Here is a 23,266-nt window from a genome sequence, read left to right as displayed (position 1 = left end):
TGAATGGTCTGAATTATTGTTGCAATTTTCATCTCCTCTCCCCTATTAATACTGGTAACAATCTTCTAAGACACCCAACTACTTGATGCAAGCATACCGCTGTAATTTCATCCACAAGTGTGCTTTTCATTAAGGATCTTCAGCCAAAAGCAATCGGAACTACTAACTTTGGATGCAAATGCCATCCACCTACACTTCTCTTTCTTTCTTCTGCAGCCCACTCTATATCTAACCTTATCATTCTTGATATACCTAATGTCCCTTCCATTCAACAAAGCATGCTGTCTAATAGCATCCTTAAACTGACCAAGTGACTTGAACTCCAACCCCACCTTAAACTCATATTCCCTGCTCATCTCAGCCTCATTATATTTAGGATATCTTCTCTTCTTAATTATATCATCCGAATCTCCCTCATAACTATCAATATCTTCAGTTTCACAACCCTCAAAAATTTCTCCAACTTCAACATCCTCCCTAACAGCGGCATCATTCACAGCAGCATCAACACCAGTAGCTTGAATATTGTCATGTTGATTTAACGGGCCATCAAATCCCCCAAAGGCATTTGAAACTCCCCCATCATTTTCATCTTCAACATCAAATCCAAAATGATCCTTGTGATCTCCATCATCAACACTATCATCAAATATATCCTCCTCACTAGATGCCTCTGATTCACCTTCAACTTCTACTTCTACGAAACCACTGCCACTGTACTCAGCTTCAGTTGGCACATAATCCTTATCATTCGAACATATCTCAACACCATTACCTTCCTTGCAACCATCAACAACATACACCGAGCAATGCTTAACAATTTGTGACACTAATAATGTACCAATTCTTATGGCATCTCCATCACTCATCAACTCTCTAAGACCCGAGCTCAATTAACATCTTGGTTCACAGTATCATATCTTAGCATATCTTTTGCACCCTAACTTCTGCAGCTCACTAACTATTTCTTGCAAACTCCATTCGTCGAGCTGAAAATGCATATCTTCCAACACCCTTCCCCCCAAATATTCTAACCCATACTCTATATCATGAAACTTGCCACCATGATGTATGTCTATGGTAAAATCTGAATCCCCATCACTACATTAAAAAAAACAGAAATAGAATCCTAATAAAATAGCATCATCACAGCAACAACAATCAACAATCAAGAATAAACCAAATTCATCATCAGCAAAATTAATTTATATGTCAATTCACCAATTAAAAAAATTATTGTACATAAATATCCATATTGTAAACCCTAAATAAACCATTATATCAAAACAATCTAAAAATCAATTTAACAAATAGATTTCAACCAATGCCATATATATTAAAAAAAAATTAGCATAAACATCAAGTTTTAAAACTGAAAAAAGAGACTTTTTTTGTCACCTATTTACAGACAGTTCGAGTACAGGGAGATCGAGCAGAGGCACAACGCGGAGACGGGAGGCCAGGCGCTACGAAGCTCGACTCCGTGCGGCACAGTGACGTCAAGCGAGGCGAAGCACCGCCAGGGACGGCGACAGCTTGGATGGGCAAATGGCGCAGAAGACCTCCGAATAGAACAAAGCAGAGCAGACCAGCGCAGAGAAGGAGGCGACGGACAGCAGACCACCAAGCGTCTATTGCAGATGACGCCAGAGACGGATGACGACGACGGACCGACGCAGGAGACGGCAGAGGACGCGATCTCTAGAGAGCAACTTAGGGTTTTTTTTCTTGGGATAAAATGTAAGGGGTGCTTTTGGTATTTTTGAAAAATTAATATTTCTTCCGCTAGCTACTCCAACCAAATGACAAGAATATTCGTTTTTTACTAAGAATATTCTGTTATCTTAAACGTTATTCTCACGGCAGGGACTTAATTGGAAAAAAAATTAACGTATAGGGACTAAACTGAAAAGAAAAATAGTATAGGGACCTAATTGAAAATTCGGTGAAACTATAGGGACCTGCAGAATAATTAAACTTTTATTCTAAAGCTCTTTAAGGAAGAAACACTCTATTAACACATTTTAAATGTCTATCAATTTAAACTACTTGGATTGTTTAAGTAGTTAGCTCACTTGTCTGCTTAAATAAGTATTAGGGGTTTAATCCCGCTTAGTGTGTGCAACAACATATTGGTTAATGGCAAATTCTTAAACGAAACTCATATTTACAACGTCGAGGTAGGAGATAAAGAGGGGGGGTTGTTTTGTTTGCCTAGTATATGCAACAACATATATATTAACTAATGATAAATTTTTAGATAGATTAATTTTTAACCTGTCGAGATAAAGGATAAAGAAGGGGGTTGGTTTTGTTTGGGGGGAATGTCTATCAATTTATTATAGCACTGATGAACTATCGATGTTCTCAAAATATAGCATCCATTCCATTTGTCAAAAGCTTGCTGCATGGTTCTTTGTGGTTTATTAACAAACACTTGTGCATATTGGAATATTCAATTCTTTATGGAGAATAATTGAGTCACTTCAATTAAACATTTGTTAGGTTACATATATTTATTTCCTTGTAACAGCTTTTTAAAATGCAATGGATCTGCATTGATGACAAGTTAAATATTGGTAGGCATAAAAATTTCTCTTTGTATATAAGTAACGTTTGAGTAAATAAACCATTGACTTAGAAGAAAACGGTATATTGATGGAGTTTACCCGGTCTCTACACGTGTCAATTAATTTGTACTACCATGCATAGAAGCAGTTAAGCACAATGCAACAAGAAATTTTCTAAAATTATTAACTTTTGATTAAATATTTAATTAATTAATTGAAGCTAACCAATGATATGGGTCAACTTCAATCATATGTAAGGCTGAAAGTGTATAAAGTCTACTTCTAAAATGTTTAGATTATGAATTAGAATTTAATTTTAATACGCTGTCAATGTAAAGTAGTTTTACACATGCAGAAATTACATAATGTAGTAAAAATTAGAGTGAGATCCGCGCAATACGTAAAGAAGTAGATTATTTATATTATATAGTATATTTTAATAAATATTATATTAAAAATATTTTAGAAAACATATTATAAATAGATTTTGAATTTATTTATTTTTAAAAAGACATAGGTTATTTATATTAGAATTATACAAAACTGCATTTTTTTTTCAATTTACATTAATGGTTACACTTTGTCTTTTCTTGCGATTTTTTTGTTTGTAAATAATGAAAAAAATAAATGAATGAGAATGAAAAACATATAAAAATGTTATATTAAATTTAAAGAATTTTTGACAATTAGTATAAGAGATTAAGAAATGAAGAGTAGTAAGAGTCTTAATATGTATAAGTTGTAGAATTTGGATATTTGTAACTAAAATTTTTTATAATTATTATTATTATGACACTTTTAATGTATATTTATTGCATTTAATTAGTACTTGATGTTTCAATTGAATAATAATAGATAAGAGTTTTTTGTTTTAATTTTTTTAAAAGATTTTACTAAATAGTGATTGGTTGATTTTCATCTAGCAATTTTTGGTATTAACTCTTCCGGCCTGTCATTACCACTTCAAATCCTTCTACAACAAAGAGAATAAGACATGATCAAAGAATGATAATCCATTCTAAGTAAATTGTGGAAGTAATACTGCACATGTGGAATAACAATTTGAAAAAGAGGAACACGTAAATGTAAATTGTGGAAGAAGTATTCCACATGTAAAATAATAATTTATAATTTGATGATGAAATATTACAATCGATAGTATATAGGGAGCAATAATTTTAAATGCACATTAATTTTGGTTGTGACTGTTGGACAGAACCGTTTACAAAAGAGGAATACATAAACTTGTGCTACTTGCAATGAGTTCACAGTTAAAATGTTATTATTTATAACAAATAAATAGGACTATTGAAAATGATATTGAACAATGAGAAGAGTAAACGACAAAGTTGAAAATTTTTAGGAAGATACCTGGGACAAATTTTCTACGTTGGTGGCGCCGAATGGTGACTGATGGTTTCAGTAGCTAAGAGAAGGGGGGGTTGAATCTTAGCCCCTTTTTTGCTTGATAACCCTTGCTGACTTGTGAGACCAATTCAGGAAACTTTTTGTCTTTTTATCTCGTTACTGGACACGAGACTTTTTCTTTTTTTCTCGTCCTTAGCTACGAGACTTTTAGTTTTGTCTCGTCACTTGGCACGAGATATTTCTCGTTTTTGCTCCTGTGCAGTAGAAACAGAAATGGAGTAGAGAAGAGAGAAAAACTACACCCAGATATATCCTGGTTCAGCTGCTAAGTGCAGTGCAGCCTACATCCAGTCTCCATCACAATTATGATGGAATTTCACTATAATCAACCTGATTACAAACTGTAAAGTGCTAACCCAACTTACAAGGGGATTCCCACAAAATCATGAAACACAACATAGATGAACAAAGGAACTCTAAGACATCTATGGCTTTTTCTTTTAATTTTGCACTCTCTGCCTTTTTTCGCTCTATGGCTTTTTCATACAAACCTCACTGTTTGCCTTTTTCCATGAGACTCAAGACATGACAAAATTAAACAGAAAAATACTAAACATAATACATTGAAGGAGAAGAAAATCTGTAAGCTTAGGTAGCTCTGAGAATCCTATGCCTTGCACTCTCACTGCTTACTTCTAACTCCTTGGTTCAAACAGTAGTTGTTCACTCTTATTATAGAAGAGGGAAGCCTCCACTTATTGAAGCCAACAACCGAACCAACTTCTTCCTCCTTCAACAAACAGAACCGGTTCGGCCACATAGAGAGAGAAGAGATAACCATGCAAAACCCAACATGCAATTACCTCTAGTCCTTTCTTAATCATCACCCTTCATCAATCTGAGCTCTCCATCCTTGGCTTGCTCTCCAAGATGGATTTCTGGCCCTTGATGCTTCATGATGATGATGACTTTATCTGCTTCAATCTCTGCCTCTACCATCACTTCGCCACTCTAGCTACTTCCTGTGGTGGTTGAGCAGAATCAAAGACAAGCCATCCTCCAAGAATCTCCCTTGCTGGCCGAATCTTCATTGTCCATTTTTGAGCATGAAGAGCTCAAGATTACTTCACCAAATCTAACCATATTTGGTGAAAATCTCAGCCACAGCTCATTTTTATTTTAGTATGTTTTCTTGCCATCATTAGCTTGATGGTCTTGATGCATGCAGCTTCATTTCGGTAGCTCCATGTAGCTTCCATGGCTTCCTTTATTTTCTGGATATTGACCGAAAAGAAGAAGGAGATGAGAGAGAATAAACAACTTGAAAGAAAAGTAATTCAAATGTAATAAACCAATTAGTTGGTAAAAGTTTGCTTTTACTTCCCTAGCTTAGAGTGGCGTGTAGCACTATGGCCATCAATCAATTCAGCTGTAACTTTCTCTCTCATAGTTCCCATGCATTAAATGACAATATAATGAATTTTGGAATCCATCACATGGTGAAGTGCTTGGATCCGTTGAAAGCATTTTTGCTTTCTCTTCATCTTGGTTTCGAACCAAGTTTGGAAACATTCATCAACAATAAGATTGGGCTTTGTAACATTGAGTTTTATTCTGGCCCAATTAGTAACATTTGCTTTCCTGATGTATATTTTTCGGATCAAGCATAGAGCACATAAGAAAGTATTCGTTTGGGCTTGCAGCAATAATATTTATTCTGGCCCAATTAATATTTCAGCCTCATAGCATGAGAAACATATAGCAAGGCTTATTGATTGACACAATTGGGCTTAAACCAAAATTTCATTTTCGGCCCATCTCAAAATCTGCACAACAAAATTATTAGTTAAGCAAATATGATTTAAGATCAAATTAATAATTTTGTAATTAAATATTTCAATAATGTTTGTTCATCATCAAAATTAAATAGGAGTTTTCCAAACTCATCAGTGACGTTGGTCTGAGACCCAGAATTGAGCTCTGGCAGGAAAACCGCAAAAGGAGGAATGGAGTTTGCCCTGGTTTCTGCAATTTATGCAATGCAGCTCCGCTGGAGATGGAAATCGCGATGTACAATTTGTTTTGAGGAAAAACAATGGCTCATGGGACCGGAAGAGGACGGAGGAAATAGAATCTTGGTACGGAGAGGTGCTAAGAGGGTGAGGGTTTGAGAAAGATAATAAGCTCTTTGATTTTGAGAGCTTTTTGTTGGGGTAAATGTTAATTTGTGTTTTTGTTGTTTTAGAAATAAGGATTAATTTGAAAAAAGTTAATTTGTTGGTTTTTATTGTGTTTTTTAGTTGTTTTTTGTGTTTTTTTTATGTGAAAATAAAAGTTAATTTGGCAAGATTTGAGTGGTGGATTCTAAAATTTTGCCAAGTAAATGTTGGTGCTGACATGGCGTTAGTAGAAGAAGAGAAATAACTTAAAAGCAATGTGGGTAAACCTATGTACCTACTTTTATATATTAAGAATAGATAGATAGGTGGAAATTCAGGTGAAGTCGACTTCATGTGAAGTTGATATCTGAGAGCCGTTAGATAATTTGACTGATTTGACTAAATTTTCATTTAACGGCTCTCAAATATCAACTTCACGTAAAGTCGACTTCACCTGAGTTTTCACCGTAAAAATAACTATATTTCACATTGACGGCGTAAATGCTCATCCAAAAGAACGAATGTGATTGTAAGTGCATCAAAATTAAACTCTAGCTTTTGCTTCTTACCATCCTCACACAGGTTCTAACCTCACACATATTGCAACACTTTTTAAATCACGGTTTGTTACAAGGCCACAAGATATTGCTAACTACAACAAAAATGGCAAAGACTACACAAGGGTTAACGTTCCATTCCCTTGTGAATGCATCAATGGTGAGTTTCTTGGCTACAAATTCCAATATTCGGTTTCGAGTGGTGACACCTATGAATCCATTGCCAAGAAGAATTTTTCCAACTTGGTCACTGCTGAGTGGTTGAGATCCTTTAACAGCTATTCAATATATGAAATTCCTGAGACCGGAACAGTTAATGTCACAGTTAACTGTTCCTGTGGGGACAGATATGTTAGCAAGGATTATGGTTTGTTCATCACATACCCTCTTAGGCCTGAGGATCCCCTGGAGTCAATTGCAAACCAGACAAAGCTTGATCCTTTGTTGCTGCTGAGATACAGTCCTGGTGTGAATTTCAGCCAAGGGAGTTGCCTTGTTTATGTTCCTGGGAAAGGTATCAGTTCTTATTCATGATGTTCAATAGGGTACTTAATTAGTGTTGGTTTATTGTTTTGAGTAATGCTACGGAGACAATAATCCAAAGAACTTTAATCCTTGAAATTAATCTCATAATTTTTTTCCCTTTCACTTTCCAGATGTAAATGGTAACTATGTGCCTTTTTACCCAAGGTATTTTGTTTTATTTTTATTTAACCTAACTCTGTCTATGCTATTTGAACAGGAAGATGAATAACCTTTTTTCTTCTCTAATAATCTGCTAGTGCTAATCTTGATGAGTGTGTTTTTGTTTTACTTTTCAGCACTAGAGGTATGACATTTTCTCTGAGCAGAAAGTAGTACTATTTTGAGAATTGATTACACATGAGCTTGATATCAATACCAGATCCAGGGTAAGGATATATTGTTCTTCAATCTTCACAGTAGGTCTGCGAGGCGGGGTTATTGCCGGAATATCTGCAGGAGTGTAGGACCAGTTCTGTTATTAGCATGTTGTATTTATGTTAGATATTGCAGGAGGAAGAAAATATTTCCAGGAGCCATGGAAGAAGACAAGAGTTTGATTCTGCCATTTAGTCTTTTACTTAATTATTTGTTCCATTGTGCTTGCTCTTGGGACACTATGTTCAGCCATTGAGAATTGGGATTGCTTCTATGAAGTTGAAAATCATGCTCTTGTGAGTCTATAATGTCTGCAAGATAGGACTAATAATGCAGGATGAGGCAAATGTCACATTATCATTCTTTCTGTTGCAAAACAAAATCTAATTTGGGAAGATTCACACCAACTGTTGCATTTCTCATATATCTATCAATTTTTGTCTCATTTATTCATGGTCTTGTTGAACAAGCAATCCGTGTTGCGAAACAGAGTTATATACATCATCTATGGTTAGCTTCTCAAATATTGCATTTGGTAATTGGATATGACACTTATAAACAGATAGTCTTTTTTTATTTTCCTCACAACTTTGAAAGACATTGTTCATCTTAAGAGATACTTAGATGACCTACACTTCCTTTTTTTACAAGATTAAAATAAGGTACTTTTTATTTCATTTTACAAAAGTATCCTTCAATAATAATTAGTCAAATTAAATGAAAAGTTAGAAAGTAATCAAATAACTAATCTTAATATATACATTTCATTTGCAATTTTGAATTTTCTATCAATTTAGTTGATCATGCAACAAATAATTTAGCAAGAAAACTTTGGCTATATTATTTTATCATCACTTCATCTTGGCAGAGAGATGATTGCTAGTTTTATTTGTAAAATGGATTATTTGATCGTGGCAATCACAATCAATACCCTCATAAGTTAATGATTACATGAAAGAGTAATTTTTAAAGATTATTTGAAAAGTTTGTGTTTGTAACTCAGGTGTAGTTAATTTCATGTGAAGTTGATAGCTAAGAAATGATTTGACAGGTTTGGCTAAATTGTCATCTAATGACTCCTAGCTATCAACTTTACGTGAAGTCACTGCACCTGAGTTTCCACCTTTTAGATTGAGACATGAGAGTTGAAAGCAATGAGCAGCCAACTGTACTGTGATCCCAATAAAACTACCAAATCAAATCTCCATGAGACATAGACCACCATTCATGGGCCATTTTTGTATCCCTATTTACTTAGTTTTGGTCTGCTAACTTCTAAGCATGCTTATTCAATCAAACTCATCAGGTATATAAAATAATTTAAAGTCAATAATGAAATAAACTAAAATGTCCAAATATCATAGATTTTTATTTATTTATTTTGATCATAATAATGAGAGGGTGAAGTCAATGAAATATAGTAGCACCAGGCCATTAATTATTAGTACAGGCGTGCCTCAAAAATTAAAGTAAGCTTTTGTTAGAACCATGAAGGACACATTATGCTAAGAAGTTTCACATTACCCGACAAGCTTGGCATCTTGGATGCAGATCATTTCATTTGAATAATCCAACATTTGCAATCTACATGATTCTATAGTAGAATTTGTTCTATACACTCTTCTTCTAATTATTCTAATACACCAAACATGGCCTCAATAAAGGGTATGCAATTCAACTACAAAAACTAATTATGAATTAATAGTATATTTTTGCATGCACCTAAGAGCCAATATGTGTTGACTTTTGGGTCACTCTCTGCATAAAATTCTACTGGCTATAACTTAGGAGTGAAAAAAAAAATGTAACATCACTTTCTTCAAATAGAGGAAATGAAATAATTAAAATTGAACAAATTGTGATTTCCAATTATAAGAATCATCCAACACTTTTTATTTTCTTTCGATATTGGTATCAATCTCCTTAACAAAATGAAGCTAAAGAAAAGTTTTCTTTTGTTCTTTTTGTTATTGGAGTGTTCTTGTTTCATCAATTTAGAATCAAAGTGTTTAAAGGGTTGTGATTTAGCTATAGCTTCATACTTTGTATACCCTAAAGTTATGCTTGGTAGCATTGCATCCTTTATGCATTCAAATGTTGTGCCAAACTCTAATGTTATCATTAGCTACAATAAGGACAAAATGCCCAATAATCTACCAGTATCCTTCACCAGAATCAATATTCCATTCCCTTGTGATTGCATCAATGGTGAGTTCTTGGGGCATGTGTTTGAATACTCAGCTATTGAAGGTGACACCTATGATCTCATTGCAAACATGAGATATTCTGATCTTACCACAGTTGAGATTTTGCAAAGGTTCAACAACTATGATCCTAATCATGTACCTGTTAATGCTAAGGTTAATGTCACAGTCAATTGTTCTTGTGGGAACAGCAATGTTTCAAAGGATTATGGTTTGTTTGTTACATTCCCTCTTAGTGAAGGTAATACTTTGCTGCAAATTGCAAATCAGACTAAACTTGATCCTAAGTTGCTTCAGGGTTATAATCCAGGTAGCTATAAATCTTGTAATCTTGGTGATTAGAATATGTATTAGGGAAATCACATAGTTGTAATTTATCTGCATTTGTTTCATATGCCTTTCCATTTCTGTTTCAAGCACAGGTGTGAACTTCAACCAAACTAGAGGGATAGTTTTCATTCCAGGAAGAGGTATGCTATTTATATAGTTCAAAGTATTTGGTGAATTATGATGAAATTGAAGGATTAGTGAATTATGTAAGGTTTTAATTAAGATGCTACATGTTAGTTTTATTTGATTTGTGTCAGTTTGACGATTCGATAGGCTTAACATTTCGGATCATGGTGCCTCTTATAGGGGATCGGGGATCCTTTATGTTTTGTGTTCTTCAAATAAAAATTATTCTTTTCATTAGTTGCTTAATTTTATTCAAAGTAGTTGGTATGAATTTGTGTGCATTTCATTTGCTTAACATTTTATTCTTCCTCAACTTTGCAGATCAAAATGGAGTCTATGTTCCCTTGTATCCTAGGTTGGTGCCTTATAGCATTGAATTGCTTGCTTCATGTTTGGTTTCTATCCTTTTTAACTCTCATTTTTCTTTTTCTTCTTGCAGAACAGGTCTAGCTCTCTGAACTTCAAAGAAAGTTGGCTATATTAATGACTATAACAGAAGAAATCATTGCCACTGAGCTTAAATTATTAATTTTTTTTATTATTTTTATATATAAACAGGTCTAGCTAAGGGTGTTGCTGTTGGAATATCTATAGCTGGAACAAGTGGGGTTCTGCTATTATTAATTTGTGCTTGTGTTAGATATTTCCAGAAGAAGGAAGAAGAAAAAATTAAATTGCCAACAGAAGATTTTATATCAAGTTCAACCCAAGTTGGTAACTATATTTTATTGAAATTCTAGGCTTCTTATTCTACTATTTGTTTCTTTCTAGTTGATTAAGTTATATTAACTGTGACACAATGTTAAAATGTTCAATGAATTAATTATGTTGTGATCATGAATTCATAATAATAACACCTTTTATTTCTTTCTTCCTTATCCTTGTAAAGCATCTAGCAGTGGTGAATATGAAACTTCAGGATCCACAGCTGCTAGTGCTTCTGGCCTTCCGGCGATTATGGCGGCAAAATCAATGGAATTCTCTTATCAAGAACTAGCCAAGGCTACAAATAACTTCAGCTCTGATAACAAAATTGGTCAGGGTGGATTCGGAGCTGTCTATTTTGCAGAATTGAGAGGCCAAGTAAGAACAAGCCAATTATATCTTTAACAATGTTATATAATCTTCCAGAATTAAAAGGAAAAATAAATTATCTTTAACCATTTAGTTCTTTATCTGCATAATTTTATTCTATGCAGAAAGCAGCAATTAAGAAGATGGATGTTCAAGCATCAACAGAGTTTCTTTCAGAGTTGAAGGTCTTAACACATGTTCATCACTTGAATCTGGTAACTACTTTCTTCTACATCAAAAGTTCAACTTTCCATGGCATTCAGTGAATCTCAACTTGACTCTATGAACAATTTAGGTGCGTTTGATTGGATATTGCGTCGAGGGATCTCTTTTCCTTGTGTATGAATACATTGAAAATGGAAACTTAGGCCAATATTTGCATGGTACAGGTGAGATTACTTTCATATTTTCATGTCATAACACATTACATTATGTACCAAAAATTAAGCATGTTTATGATCCAAATTCAACATTTAATCTTTGTTATCATACTAGTAACAATGTTGGTAACATGATTTCAGAGAGAGAACCTTTGGCATGGTCAACAAGGGTGCAAATTGCTCTGGATTCAGCAAGAGGACTTGAATATATACATGAACACACTGTTCCTGTTTATATCCACCGTGATGTGAAACCTGCTAACATATTAATAGATAAAGACTTTCGTGGAAAGGTTAGTTTATTGTAATTTTCTTGGCAATAATCATTATTTTGCAATTTTTTTTTTCTTTTTTCTGATGAGACTAATATTTTAAAACTGTCTAATAAGGTTTTGGAAATTCATCAGGTTGCAGATTTTGGGCTAACTAAACTTAGGGAAGTTGGAAGCTCTTTATCACTTCATACTCGTCTTGTGGGAACATTTGGATACATGCCTCCAGAGTAAGAACTTGGTTGTTAATTATCTTAAAAAATATGTATTATATTAAGTAGTTTAGTCAAATCATCTAAGAATTCTCAAATATAATCTTTTCTCACAGATATGCACAATATGGAGATGTTTCTCCAAAAGTAGATGTATATGCTTTTGGAGTTGTACTTTATGAATTGATTTCAGCCAAGAATGCTGTTCTGAAGACAGGTGAAACCGTTGCTGAATCATCAAAGGGCCTTGTAACTTTGGTGAGTTTAGAATATATAATAGATACATATACTTCTTAAGAAAAAGTTTAGGGAGCTAACTACAATTTAAGCTAACTCAAGCTAATTTTTTGTATTTTTAATTTTGAAATTCAAAAAATTAGAGTAGTAGAAGGTTGTTTTTTCTTTTTTATAACAGATTTTTTGTTTTTCAACTAGTTGGCTCTAATCAGCTACCTTTCTAGTTGGTTTTCTAGTAGAACTGATTCCTTAATTGAAATTTGTTCATATTTTATAGTAACAATTCTGCTTGAAAACCAGAAAACCAATTAGAGATGAAGCCAACTCTAATTAATTAGTTGAAAAATAAGTCTACTGTAAAACAAAACAAAAAATAACCCTAATACTCTAATTTTTCGAATTTTAAAATAAAAAATAAAAGAAAGTTGATTTAGTTGACCTATACTATAATTGGCTCCCTAGACTTTTTCTTATAGCAAAGCAAATATAGAATGCAATTAAATTATACTCTTAAACCAAGTTACTACCCCTTGATGGCAAGTATGTTTTTTTTTTGCAGTTTGAGGAAGCACTTAATAAGAGTGATCCTTCAAAAGCCATTCGAAAATTGGTGGATCCTAGGCTTGGTGAGAACTATCCAATTGACTCAGTTCTCAAGGTGTGGAACCACTTCTCTCTCTCACACACAATAATTTCACTTCTATATTAAAAATTAAATGGTTTTGCATAAGTTACATGTGCATGAGAAATTATTACAAGTATAATGTTACTATTTATGGAATTAAATATTAAGTTAATTATTTTTTTAGGATAAAATATTATCTTAGTTCCTAATATTTTGGTTAAAATTTAATATGACGAAGTAAAATATTTAGACTAAAAATAAGATGTTTTTAAAGATAAAATTAATTTTTAATTCAAATGTTAGGACTAATACATACATTATAGAAAGTTGAGTTTAAGTGAGAGTTTGATTTGCATGCAGGTTGCGGAACTTGGGAGAGCATGCACAAGAGATAATCCACTACTACGCCCTAGTATGAGATCTGTGGTTGTGGCTCTTATGACACTACTCGCATCATCAACATCCATTGAGGATTGTGATGATAATGATGATGATGATGATGATGATGATGATAATTCCTATGAAAATCGAACTCTCATAGATCAATTGTCAGTCAGATGAATCATGATTTGGTGTGTACAGTTAGAGTTGTATGCGGACTCGGAGAAAACTAAGAAACCTTTTTCGTTTTTATTTCTTAATTAATTAACTATTTGCTTTAGAGTTTTGTACCTAAATTATATTGCCTACTTTTGTTTACTAATTTACGAAACAAATACTTCGGTTGATTAATGCAATAATGCCACATGCTTTAAATAAATCATTATTGTTAATTTGTTACTACATTGATTAAGTATTTTAAGGTGAATTCTATGGTGTCTATCAATTGTTGTCTAACTTTTGCCTAACTTATTTTTTGTGATAAATTTTGATTTTTTAAAAATGATTTATTTTTATATCTTTTAAATTAAATATTGATTTTTAACCTTTTTTAATAAATAAGCACCACTTTTTAAACAGCATAGCATTTACCCTTAAATAAATCTAAAAACTTTTACAGTTCTACTAAGTAATTAATCAATAAGTTTAAACACAAAATAGGCCCATATATAGTGGATAGGTCCTAACAATAATTAAGTAAGTTGAAGATGTTACATTGTTTAATCCCAAACTCAATTAATGTAGATCGAAGCATGTAAATTATTACATCCCTAATTAATAACATTTTAAAATTAATAAAAACAAAAATCCGATGATTTATTCCCCATTTAGCAAATAATTCGTATTTGATTTTGTTTTCAACAAATGAATGGTAAATCCAATACAATAATACCACATATAAAAATTGCTAAAACATCCAAACCTAGTTGTATATATATTTTTTACCCTATCAAAGTTAGGTTTTGCTAATAGTCTTCTTAGGCTTCAATAACTAATTAATTCTGGGTGAAAATACAACTTCACGTGAAATTGATAGTTAAAAGTCGTTAAATAATTTGAATAATTTGACTAAATCTTTGTCTAACGATTCTCAATTATCAACTTCATGTAAAGTTGTTTAATCTGTACCTACCTAAGTTTTTACCTTAATTCTGTTTAATTTTTACGTCACATGCATGTGTCAATTAATGGAATCCAACGGGCACCACATTATGAAAGTTTCACCATGTGACCATTCAAGCCCCTTTACTTCGTCAGTACTAAAACCATGTTCCTTTTATATCAATGTCGCAACCATGCATGATTCCTGTTCTTCTAATTCAGTAATATTATTAATACTTTAATAGCCTCAACTACTTTTAGGGGGCAAGTGATGATACAAGCTTTGATATTCTTTTCTTCCCATAGAGAAGTGTAGATTTGTAAACTACTTACAAGAAGCTTCTAATAATAAGGAAGGAATATAATTTAATAAACTCCAACTTCTTTTTAATAAGCAAATTATTTTAAGGAAAAACGCCATTAATATATCCTCTGGATCTTTATTTGATACATGCAAACTTTCCACTTTCAATATTTTTCGAAATATATAATTCAACGTACACTTTAATTTCACTATAAAATCACGTATATATGTCATTCATTAGTTCCTCTATTGTCATATCTAACAAACATACACACCAACATGGAAGAAACAAAATGGGTGGTGCAAATCAATGAAGAACTCAAAGGCAATGGTCCTTCAATATGTGATGAGAAGGAACAATGGAAGAGGCCATCAATTTACAAAATTCCCCAAAGTGTAACCGAGCTTAACAAGAAGGCCTACGAGCCACAAGCAGTGTCATTTGGTCCTTACCACAAAGGCAAGGATCATTTGAATTCCATGGAAGAACACAAGCACCGTGCCCTAATCCATTACCTCAAGAGATGCAACAAGTCCATTGAATTGGTGTTCCAAAGAATGGACCAAGTGGTTCAAGAGTTGAAGGATTCTTATAGGCCACTTGATCCAATATGGGATGAAGACAAGAATATGTTCCTTCAGTTGATGATTGTTGATGGGTGTTTCATGTTGGAAATTCTTAGAGCTAATGATTGTGTTCCAAGTGATTATGCTGAGAATGATCCTGTGTTTAGTGAACATGGGAAATTGTATGTCATGCCATATATCAAGCGTGACATGCTTATGCTTGAGAATCAATTGCCTATGTTGGTTCTTCATACCTTGATTGAGATTGAGAGTGATGGCGAACCCCAGGTAATTGATATTTAGCATATATATATATATATGATTCTCAATTTATTTAGATTCTGCTTTTTGCCATATATAACTCAAATGAATTACTACTCTTTATGTATATTATATAGGCGTATTAGTTAATTAATTTTTACCCCCAACAAAAATAAAAAAAAAATTAAACTTTTACCAAAGGTTTTTGGTAAGGCGGAATTAAACTCAGGTGCAGTCAACTTTACGTGAAGTTGATATTTGAGAGCCATTAGATGATTTAACTGATTTGACTAAATTTTCATCTATAACTCTTAAATATCAATTTTATGTAAAATCGACTTCACCTGAGTTTTCACATTTTACTAATTCACTTCAAAAGTATCAAGTAGCTCTTCAAGCTGATTATCTATCTCTTTAGCTTCAGTAATAATTATTAAGTAATTAATAAATAAATGAAATATTAGAAAAGTAATTAATAAGTAATAATTCTTTGTAGAATAATATGTCATATATATACTATACATTCTTGGGTATGTGCGTGATTCTTGGTAGTTAGTAATTTTTACAATCATGCATGCTTTTAAATTTCATTTTTTAAATAAAATAAAAATTTAATTTTGATATATTAATAGTTAAAAAATTTTACATGATTCATACATTTAAATAACTTTGCAAGGAATAACTTTAAAAATTATTTTTTTCTAATATAATAATACATACACATTAGTTGTTTATATAAATTTTTTTAATATTCATAATATATAAAAAGTAAATTAAAAAATGAAGTTAAAAAAAATTATGATATAATATATCCAAAGGAATTATCCCTTTTCTTCTCTGCAAGAAAGTTGATGATAAATTAAATTAACTAGGTAGAATTGATAATATATAATGCATGTGACAGGATGATGAATTATTGAACAAGCAAATCCTAAGATTCCTGTCTCCAACGACAACTATAAGGGGTAAAATGGGAAAATGCATGCATGCATTGGACGTATACAGAAAGGGCCTTGTCATGCAAGGACCAACCCACCCAACACGTATTGTAAAATCCACAACCCATAGAAACTGCTGCTACAGGTGGTTCACGGCGGACTCCGAGTACAGCACCACCGATGAGATCATCCGTTCTGCCACCGAGCTCCATGAAGCCGGCATTTGGTTTAGGAAATCAAGCAGTCACAGCCTTCAAGACGTTTCTTTCGACCGCGGCATACTTCGACTGCCGACCATGGTGGTCGACGACACCACCGAACCCATGTTCCTTAATCTCATGGCGTTCGAGCGACTCCATGTTGGAGCAGGCAACGAGGTAATATATTTTATATTTATTTTAAAATTTTCAAGTTATATTAAACCCTAAAATTTTAATATAAAATTAATTTTTATTAGTTATTAAATTTTGTATAATTGAGCGATATATATATAAAAAAATCTCACTTTTTATCCTTAAGAATATTTAAATTACACTTTTTCTCTTTTTTATTTACAAAATGTGCATTTTTTAAGGACAATTTTAAAAATTATTTTTAATAATCTGCCTATTATTTAGTATTTTTTTATAGGATTAAAATAAGTTATTTTTTAATTTATTTGATGAAAATATTCTTTAATAATTAAAGAGTAGTTTATTTTTATCTTAAAAAAAATAAAAATTTAGTCGCAGTTAACTTCACGTGAAGTTAATAGCTAAGGATGCGTTTGTTTACAGGACACAAAATTGTGTTTGGCAAAGGAGACATGGAATTAATGTATTTTGTGTCCATCCTGACAGGAAGGACACGGAGACATTAACAAATGACACAATTTATTTTTTATTTTTCTTTTATTTTTTTTGTTAATTTTTATAATTATATTTTTTATTATTATATTTTTCATCTCAAATTTTTTGAATGAAAAAAAATAAGAATAAATTGAATTTTCATAATTTGTTCTAGTTTATCACTAAACAGAATACAAGAACACAAAATTTTATGTCTCTTTTTATCAATGTCTTGTCTTGTCTTGTTTTCATTGTCTTGTCCTATCTTGTTCTCGGAAACAAACGTAGACTAAGAGCCGTTAAATAATTTGAATGATTTAACTAAATTTTTATCTAATGACTGTCGATTATCAACTTTACGTGAAGTTGACTTCATCTGAATTTCAAAAAAAAATGTTAGATATTTTGTAATAAAATGTCTGAATCTAACCGTTGAATTATATATTAAAATTCGTCAGGTAACATCATATGTGTTCTTCATTGACACTATAATTGACGATGAGATAGACGTTGCCTTGCTCCACAGGAGAGGGATCCTAGTGAATGCCTTAGGGTGTCACAAGGACGTGGCGAAGCTCTTCAACTCGCTGTCCAAGGACATCACTGCGGACCGCCAAGGGGTTCTGGATGTGGTGCAGATGAGCTTGAGCAACTACTGCAAGAAGCCATGGAACAAGTGGCGCGCCAATCTCATCCACACCTACTTCCGAAACCCCTGGGCTATGATCTCACTTGTTGCCGCCATTCTCCTATTTGCACTCACCATTGTTCAGACAGTGTATGCTATTCTTGATTTTTACCAAAGTAACAATGGTGATGGCTCCCCACCAGCTACTAAGCCGCCTAGGCTACCAAGGCTAAGCTCTTATCCAGACTACTACTTTACTCCCTAGTGAATGTTCTCCATTAATTCATGTAAATAATCTTGTTTTTTATTTTATTTTTTCATGTTTTCTCCTTATTATTAATTACTTGTGTGATATTGTTTCATTAATTAATGCAGTGATGCATGTCGTAGAGGTAGATCACTTTATTTTAATGAACACTACTGTATGTTCTTTTGGAATAATAATAAGAACAGGAAAAGAAGGAAGTTTGTATTGTATATAATTTTGTACATCTGAAAATTTATTTACTTAATCTAATTAAATGAAATAAAATAAATAGATACTTACAATAATGTCTTGAAGTAGTATAAAACCCACTTTTTACCTAAGAAAAACATTTAATGGTTTAAGAATATTTATTAAGAAGATAAATAATAATATTATTATTTCCCCCAAAAATTTGAGTTTAAAATCTCACATTAACTATTATATATGGTGTTTATTTGGGCGTCATTAAATCGATAAAAAAAAATTTTTTTAATGAAAAAATATTTTTTTAATGTGTTTGGTAAATTTTTAATAGTAAAAATAAAAATATTAAAAAAATAAAAAAATATCTAATTTTGAGAAACTACAATTTATATCTTTTTTTAAAAGAATTTTTTTTCTTAAAAAAAAGATATTTTCACATAATAAATGAACAAAAAATACTTTAATCTTATTTTACTCAAACATAATTAATAAATAAAAATATCTTTTTATATGAGATATCCAAACATAAAATGACTTTTATTTTTATAAAATTTTTTTTAAGAAATTAACATTAAAATTTTTTTTTTTCAAAAATAACACCCAAACAAGCACATTATATTATCATCACTTATTTTTCACATCTAGCGGCTTAATCAACTTAATCTTTTTGAGTTTAAAATAAATTGTAAAGATACATACATGTTAGTTAAGAGTATAATAATAAAATTATTTATTTTTTTTATTTTAAAAAATTTAATTCTTTTATATACAATACATAAAAATGAACTTGATTAAATTAAAGAAGGACGAGTTTTACTATTACCCGCTTAATCACATTTTCTGAGTATTTATTTATTTATTTTTTTTGGTGACTTTCTGAGTATATACACGTTTATCTATTTAACAGCAAAATGAATTCAAGAAATTAACCAACGCTCAAAATTCATTAAAAAAAATAAAGAAACTATTTGGTGTGAAGCAAAATCACAATTCAACTCTTACAGCAAAAGTAGTAGTAGGCTTGGGCTCATGTGAAAGGCCCAGATCCTTCTAGAATACAAGCCCCCTTCTTATTAAAGTATTAAACCCACCCATTCAACCAACCAACCACTGCAAAAATAATAAAATAAAAATAAATAAATAAACCACCCAAATACTTTGAACGAAACCAACAACAATATAAAGGAGAGACAAACACAGCTTCGTGATCGTGCATGCCAAATTCTTGGATTCACAAAAACCATCAAAAGCTCCTTCGTTTCTTCATCTACACGGATTCATCATTCACCAAGAACAACTAGAAACACAGAGATGGATTTTGAGCTGCGAAGAGCCAGAGAGAAGCTCGAGAAAGAGCAGAAGGAGAGGAAAGAGAGAGCCAGGTTGAAGCTTCTCAGGGAAAAGAAAGCCAAAGAAGAAGCACACAAGCAGAGGGAAGCCATCGAAGCCGCTCAGCGATCTCGTCGTATCGATGCAGCTGAAGCTCAACTCAAGGTACCTCTTTTCCCCCAAACCCCTTTTTTTCCCCTTTAATTTTCTTTTGGTATCCAATTATGTTGTTGCTTAATTTTATCTTTAGTTTTGTAATTTAGTTAAATTTCAATAATTGTGTCCTTGACCTTGAGAATGAATAGCCTAGTTGAAGATTAGAGATTTATGATTTTTTATTGTTCCCTAAAAAGGCTTGTATGGATTGATTGAATCTTGAAATTGATGTTATGTATCCCTTTTGCACTCACCTTGGTGAGCTAAAGTTTTCGATATTGGGTCTGTTATGGGAGAATTAGGCTTTAGGACATCGGAGATGGGTGTTATCTTTTGTGTGTTATTTTTTACAAGGAATGGAGTTATCATGATTCATGAAGTGCAATGTACCAGTATAGGATTTTGATATTGCTATTAGTTTAATAGTTAGTTACTAGTGACAATTTGGTTCAACTCTATGATGGAAATTTGATTGTAGTGTTTCTTTTTTGTTGTTGCCTTTTCAAGTTTATTCTTCTCGCCCTTTTGCTAGGATCAGGAGATGTTGGATCTTGCTCTAGTATGATATTATCTGACTGAACACACTGGTGGTGAAGGAACCTCATTGTTTGTTTTTCGATGTCTATGTAATTTAATGTTCCGTGCTTTTTTACTTCTGTACTTCTTTTCGTGTACATTCAATTTCACATTTCATTGTTATAATGTAGTTATGTTCATTAAGAAGTTATGAGCTTATGATATAGGAATGTTTACCATGCCTTGTGCAATATTTTCTTTTCCTGCAGTTGCTATTTTTATATCTGTTTATTTTACGTCTGTAATCAAATACTGAATATGTGATTTCTCTTCATTTGTGTTTCTTAATTCAGGCTGATCAACAGATGCAAGAAAGCCTTATTGCTGGGAGGGGAATTGTGTTTTACCGTTTGCTGGAAGCTGTGCCTTGTCAAGGTAATGGAGATAAGATAAAACTGCCTCCATCTTGCTTCACAGAATTGTCTGATCAGGGTGCTCTGGACAAGGGGCCCATGTACTTCCAGTTGTCATTAGTTCACACTGAAGGCTCTTCAAGCATTGAAGATATCGATAAAGAGAAGCAAGGGACAACCCATTCCGGAGTTTTGGAATTCACTGCAGAAGAAGGTTCAGTGGGTCTTCCTCCTCATGTATGGAGTAATTTGTTTTCTGAAGGCATGGTAAAATCTCCATTAGTTGAAGTCCGCTATGTTTGGCTTCCGAAAGGGACTTATGCGAAACTTCAACCTGAAAGAGTTGGATTTTCAGATTTGCCAAATCATAAGGCTATCCTTGAAACAAGTCTTCGGCAGCATGCAACCCTTTCCCAAGGCGACATTTTAACCGTAAACTATGGAGAACTTGTATACAAATTAAGGGTGCTTGAATTGAAACCTTCCAAAAGTGTATCTGTTTTAGAAACAGATATTGAAGTGGACATAGTTGATCCTTTTACAACCTCAGACAACATAGATCAGCATGTTCTACTGCCACTTGTGATTGGGTCATCACAAAGTGGAACTGTAGATGAAGGAAAGTTTGTCTATTACAAATTCTCAATCGACAATGGCACATGGGAGAAAATCTCTAGTGGGAGTTCTAGTGTAGAGATAAAATTGGAATCAGAAATAGATGGAGGAGATACTGATCTATTCATTTCTAGACATCCTCTCATATTCCCTACACGGCATCAACATGAGTGGTCTTCCCATGATATTGGTTCCAAAACGTTGATTCTTACTTCTAAAGATAAAAAGTTAGGAGCAGGGAGTTACAGCATAGGTATTTATGGCTTTAAGGGGATGACTAAGTATAATATATCAGTCACAATTCAGGACGACTTCAATCAAAAAGTGGGTCAGCAAGCATCATCATCTTCCATGTCATCTGCTGGGACGGATACCGAACAATGTAGGAATTGCAAACATTATATACCTTCTAGAACTATCGCGCTGCATGAAGCATACTGTAGCAGGCACAATGTTGTCTGTCAGCATGCAGGCTGTGGAGTTGTTCTTAGAATGGAAGAGTCCAAGAACCATATTCACTGTGATAGGTGTGGTCAAGCTTTCCAGCAGGTAGAATTGGAAAAACACATGAAAGTTTTTCATGAGCCACTTCACTGCCCTTGTGGAATAATCCTTGAGAAACAGCAAATGGTAAGTTAATTCCCTTCTTCACATTGTTCTCTTTTGATACCCTTTTGCCCTTACGAATGTATTACTATTGTAATTGGCTTAGATATGATGTTTATTTATAAAAGCAGTGCCAAATCACAAATGCCTTCGTCTTATTTAAATTTATCTGATAAATATGTTTTTACATTTTTGTTAGGTTGAGCACCAAGCTTCAGTTTGCCCCTTGCGGTTAATTTCATGTCGGTTTTGTGGTGATATGGTACAAGCTGGAAATTCTGCCATTGATGCGCGTGATAGATTAAGAGGATTGTCTGAGCATGAGAGCGTTTGTGGGTCGAGGACAGCCCCCTGCGACTCGTGTGGGCGTGCAGTGATGCTGAAGGACATGGACATACACCAAATTGCTGTTCATCAAAAAGGCTAATTCATTCTTATGTTGTTCAGAGTCCCTGCTGCTGCATTTGAACTTGGGAGGGATATCATTTGAGTGGCAAAATAGAAATGGAAAGAAACAGTAACTCAGATTGTGACTCACAAACTTTCTAGTTTGCTATGGGTTGCCATAATCTTTGGTCTCTGGATATATAAAATTGTTTGCACTCAATTGTACGGAATGATGATTTGAGCTATATCTATGGTTATGGAGAATGTCTTCCAAATTCTTTTACAAGACACTTTTACAGAACCTCATGCGTAGTGCAATTATTTTTCATGTGCAAATTCTTGATAGAATGCATCATATATATTGTCAACTTATTATAATACATTTCTGTGCATTTATTTAATATTATTTTGAAATTTAAATGAATCAAAAAATAATCTAAGCACTTCCTGAAAAAATGTTAGTCTACATCTTATTGCATTTGATAAAGAAATATTATGAAATTGAATTGGCCTGTGAAAATATATTCTCAGTTGATATGATATATATTATATATAATTTTAGACTTCTAGTAGGAATGACACTTTGACTGAAAACATCGTAAGATTATTGTATATGACACCATATGCATGATTCTTCTTCTTCTTTAGTTCTTTGTGGTAAGAATTTTAGTTACAGAAAATATGTTTTAAAGTTTTAATTAGATGGTGAGAAAGAGTTGGAGTTGTTCAAGTGTTCAACTCTTCTTAGCACTAAGTCTGAAGAATCTTTTTT

At 32.8% G+C, this 23,266-nt stretch overlaps 4 protein-coding genes across 4 annotated transcripts; all 4 read left to right on the top strand.

The window, feature by feature from the left end:
- The first annotated feature begins 1,049 nt into the window (after window positions 1–1,049).
- LOC107606728 (chitin elicitor receptor kinase 1-like) lies at window positions 1,050–7,643 on the top strand. Its single transcript, XM_088494386.1, has 6 exons — window positions 1,050–1,069; window positions 1,409–1,718; window positions 5,984–6,086; window positions 6,653–7,168; window positions 7,311–7,329; window positions 7,571–7,643. The coding sequence occupies exons 1-6, from the start codon at window positions 1,050–1,052 to the stop codon at window positions 7,641–7,643; spliced, it is 1,041 nt and encodes a 346-aa protein (XP_088350512.1).
- A 1,842-nt stretch (window positions 7,644–9,485) lies between these two features.
- LOC107608707 (lysM domain receptor-like kinase 3) lies at window positions 9,486–13,633 on the top strand. The gene is made up of 13 exons (XM_088493097.1): window positions 9,486–10,068; window positions 10,181–10,228; window positions 10,536–10,569; window positions 10,654–10,658; window positions 10,773–10,928; window positions 11,104–11,297; window positions 11,414–11,503; window positions 11,584–11,677; window positions 11,810–11,961; window positions 12,076–12,170; window positions 12,269–12,410; window positions 12,949–13,047; window positions 13,375–13,633. The coding sequence occupies exons 1-13, from the start codon at window positions 9,486–9,488 to the stop codon at window positions 13,573–13,575; spliced, it is 1,893 nt and encodes a 630-aa protein (XP_088349223.1). The 3' UTR covers window positions 13,576–13,633.
- Window positions 13,634–14,945: 1,312 nt separating this feature from the next.
- LOC107606729 (UPF0481 protein At3g47200-like) lies at window positions 14,946–18,557 on the top strand. Its single transcript, XM_016308758.3, has 3 exons — window positions 14,946–15,655; window positions 16,533–16,943; window positions 17,852–18,557. The coding sequence occupies exons 1-3, from the start codon at window positions 15,080–15,082 to the stop codon at window positions 18,284–18,286; spliced, it is 1,422 nt and encodes a 473-aa protein (XP_016164244.1). The 5' UTR covers window positions 14,946–15,079; the 3' UTR covers window positions 18,287–18,557.
- A 1,016-nt stretch (window positions 18,558–19,573) lies between these two features.
- LOC107608692 (Ubiquitin fusion degradation UFD1 family protein) lies at window positions 19,574–22,830 on the top strand. The gene is made up of 3 exons (XM_016310399.3): window positions 19,574–19,966; window positions 20,827–22,131; window positions 22,307–22,830. The coding sequence occupies exons 1-3, from the start codon at window positions 19,784–19,786 to the stop codon at window positions 22,532–22,534; spliced, it is 1,716 nt and encodes a 571-aa protein (XP_016165885.1). The 5' UTR covers window positions 19,574–19,783; the 3' UTR covers window positions 22,535–22,830.
- Window positions 22,831–23,266: the final 436 nt, after the last annotated feature.

This window comes from Arachis ipaensis, chromosome B7 (genome assembly GCF_059453495.1).
Source record: "Arachis ipaensis isolate K30076 ecotype BB chromosome B7, ASM5945349v1, whole genome shotgun sequence".
Classification (NCBI taxonomy): domain Eukaryota; kingdom Viridiplantae; phylum Streptophyta; class Magnoliopsida; order Fabales; family Fabaceae; genus Arachis; species Arachis ipaensis.
Note: the sequence above shows the minus strand (reverse complement) of the source record. Positions and strands in the feature narration are given on the sequence as shown.